The sequence below is a fragment of the Pistacia vera genome, unplaced genomic scaffold, assembly GCF_008641045.1.
Source record: "Pistacia vera cultivar Batoury unplaced genomic scaffold, PisVer_v2 Contig45, whole genome shotgun sequence".
NCBI lineage: Eukaryota > Viridiplantae > Streptophyta > Magnoliopsida > Sapindales > Anacardiaceae > Pistacia > Pistacia vera.
The window spans coordinates 471811-474850 of record NW_022196279.1 but is presented as its reverse complement, the minus strand read 5'-3'; the positions used below and the strand labels follow the sequence as shown (position 1 = coordinate 474850).

Below are 3040 nucleotides of genomic sequence, written 5' to 3'. Positions count from 1 at the left end.
ATATGGACCGGATATTGGATTTTTTAGCACACCCCAAGGTAAACCCGCACAAAAGAGACAAAATCCATTCTCATACCCATACTCATGCCTTCCCCGAAAATTTCAGCACATTTTTTTTTTTAAATGAAAATAAATAAATAAATAATAATTATAATACTCTTTAGAGGTGTATTGGATTATTATTTGAATTTTTTTTGGAATAACTATTAGTCATTATAACGTAAAAAAAAAAAAAAAAATAAATAAAACTTTGTGTTTCAAACCAACATTGTTTAAATTAAAAAACCACACCCAACATATAGATTAAAAAATCACACCCAACATATATATTAAACAATTAATCAAATATATTTATAACCATTCTCATCCAATTTTAATGCAAAAATGAAGGAAAACTTATACATGTCATATATATTTAATAAACTAAATGAAAATTATTAATATATTAACAAATTATTAACTAGGGACGACAGGTACGGGTTTTTGCCCGTGGACACCTCTACCCACCTCCGTAGCCCTCTCCTATATCGGGGATGGAAACTTTCCCTATCCCCGCCCTTGACATTAGAATTTTTCAAGGATTCCCCATTCGATAGGATTATGTTTTTCTGGGTATCCGACCCCGCTAGGGTTTTATTGCCATCCCTACCCAAAACTAAGTTATGCCGCAATATTGTCATGTTGATTGAATTTTTCTCTATAGATAAAAAAATTACGATTGGATCATGAGACTTAAGCTTAAATCTCAGATCACTTTATTATGGTAATATATACTTATAAACTTGAAAGCGAAGTTTTTTCTGATTAATTATTTGCTTCTGCTTCTGTGTCAGTTAGCTCTCTAAGGATAATATAGAAGATGGCGTTGCAGGTTTTGCAAGAGAAATTAAAAAACCTTTGGATTGGATGGGAAATTCGAATGCTGGTTTTACTTAGCCTTTCATTGCAGATCATCCTCATCTTATTTGGATCTCGAAGAAAATACATAGCAAAAAGTTGGATAAAAATTCCTGTGTGGTTAGCATACTTAGCAGCAGATTCGGTGGCAACTGTTGCCTTGGGCAACCTTGCCACCAGCCAAGGAGATTATGGAGTTAATTCTCAAAAACTAAGCCACCAACTTCAGGTTTTTTGGGCTCCATTCCTTCTCTTACACCTTGGTGGCCCAGATACTATAACCGCTTACTCATTAGAAGACAATGAGCTGTGGTTAAGACACTTTCTTGGACTTGTGGTTCAAGTTGGAGTGGCATTCAATGTCTTTATACAGTCCTGGAGCAACAATACCCTCACATTTTTAGCCATTCCAGTGTTTATTGCTGGAGTCACTAAATATGGAGAGAGAACTTGGGTACTTTGGTCTTCAAGTACTGCGAGTTTCAAAGATTCATTGCTCTTAACTCTGGATCCCAGTCCAAGTTTAGTTAAAATCAACATGAAAGGAGATATCGAAGATCAACAAGAATGTAGGGGCTCTCATGACCTCCTTGAAGCTCATTTTTTGTTCAAGAGATTTTCATTTCTATTTGCAGGCCTAGTTCTCTCCAACAATGAAGTGATGAAAAGCCGTAAGATCTTTGATAAAAAATCAGCAGAAGAAGCTTTCAATCTGGTTTCAATTGAGCTGGGGTTCATGTACGATTTGTTATACACCAAGGCCATTGTTGTTTATTCTCGATTAGGAATCTTCCTCCGTTGCATTACATTCCTTTCCTCAATTTCTGCATTAGTTCTCTTCTCAATCTTTATTAATTTCCATGGATATCCATTGACTGACATCTGCATAAGTTACTTCCTCCTACTCGGAGCTGTTGTTCTAGAGGTTTACTCATTCATTCAGCATTTTTCCTCTGATTGGACGAAATTAATCTTTTTGATTAAGTCCAAAAATGCTTATCAGCAAAATATCTGTGGTACCTCAACATGTCATGCTCAATCTAATCACAAGAGATGGTCAAAGTCCATGGGACAGTTCAACCTGATAAGTTTTTGCCTTAAGGAAGACATTTCTATCACATCCATTTATATTAATGGAGTTCTGAAGTTGCTCGGTGTCCGTAAATTCTTCGAGAAGTACCTGCACTTGACTTCCAAAGATGTGAATCTTCAATTGCAAGAAATTGTCAACAGTCAAATCCTAAATCTACCCGTTGATTTGGGGAAGACCATATTGGATCGACGAGGTGATTATGTTCTTAAAGAAAAATACCTTTTTGATCTTTCTGATAATGAGTGGTTTATAGTTGATAGAGAATTTGACGAGAGCCTTCTAACTTGGCACATTGCTATCGATATCTGTTACCACCAAGATTTAGATAAACATGGAGATAATTTTGATCACCTAAAATGCAAACTCAGCACATGCATATCCAATTACATGCTGTATCTCTTAATATTTTGTCCATCATTGATGCCTAAAGGGAATGGTGAGCTAAGATTTAGAGATACATGTGATGAGGTCACGCAATTCTTCGAGTCAGAAAGGGGTGTGATTGGCAATAAAAAAATTGAAGCTTGCAAAATGTTGTTTCAGAGAAAGAAAGAAATAATGCGAGAAGATTTTTCAGTAGTGGATTCAGGGTGTTATCTTGCCAATGATCTGCAATCTCTAGAATTGAAGGAAAATTGGAGCTGTGAAAAAAAGTGGGAGATGATAAGTGAAGTGTGTGTTGAAATGCTAACTTATGCAGCAAATCATTGTGAATGGAAAGAGCATGGACAACAACTTGCAAAAGCTGGAGAGCTGCTCACTCATGTTTCTCTTCTCATGGCACATTATGGCTTTAGTGCACAATATGACCCAAGAGCATGGAATATTTCATAGTTTTTTCTTTTCATTTTTTTTTCATTGTGTAGAAATATGTACATAAACTATTTCTAGGATATAATTATTTTATGATTTGAACATTTCATTTAACATGAAAAATACAAAAGTAAGGGCCTGTTTGTTACAATTTTTTGGAAAATGTTATTTTGAAAAATCTCAGAGACGCTGAACAGGTAAAAAAGCCATAAGCAGCAGGAAACAACCTGCCCTCCC

At 35.4% G+C, this 3040-nt stretch overlaps 1 protein-coding gene across 1 annotated transcript; it reads left to right on the top strand.

Moving 5' to 3' along the window:
- Positions 1-859: 859 nt before the first annotated feature.
- LOC116144624 lies at positions 860-2824 on the top strand. Its single transcript, XM_031430064.1, has one exon. It carries the CDS (start codon positions 860-862, stop codon positions 2822-2824), a length of 1965 nt encoding a protein of 654 aa, XP_031285924.1.
- Positions 2825-3040: the final 216 nt, after the last annotated feature.

Bases quoted from the DNA above. Each gene is read 5' to 3' on its own strand.
- LOC116144624 (XM_031430064.1), top strand. From the start codon at position 860: ATGGCGTTGCAGGTTTTGCAAGAGAAATTAAAAAACCTTTGGATTGGA.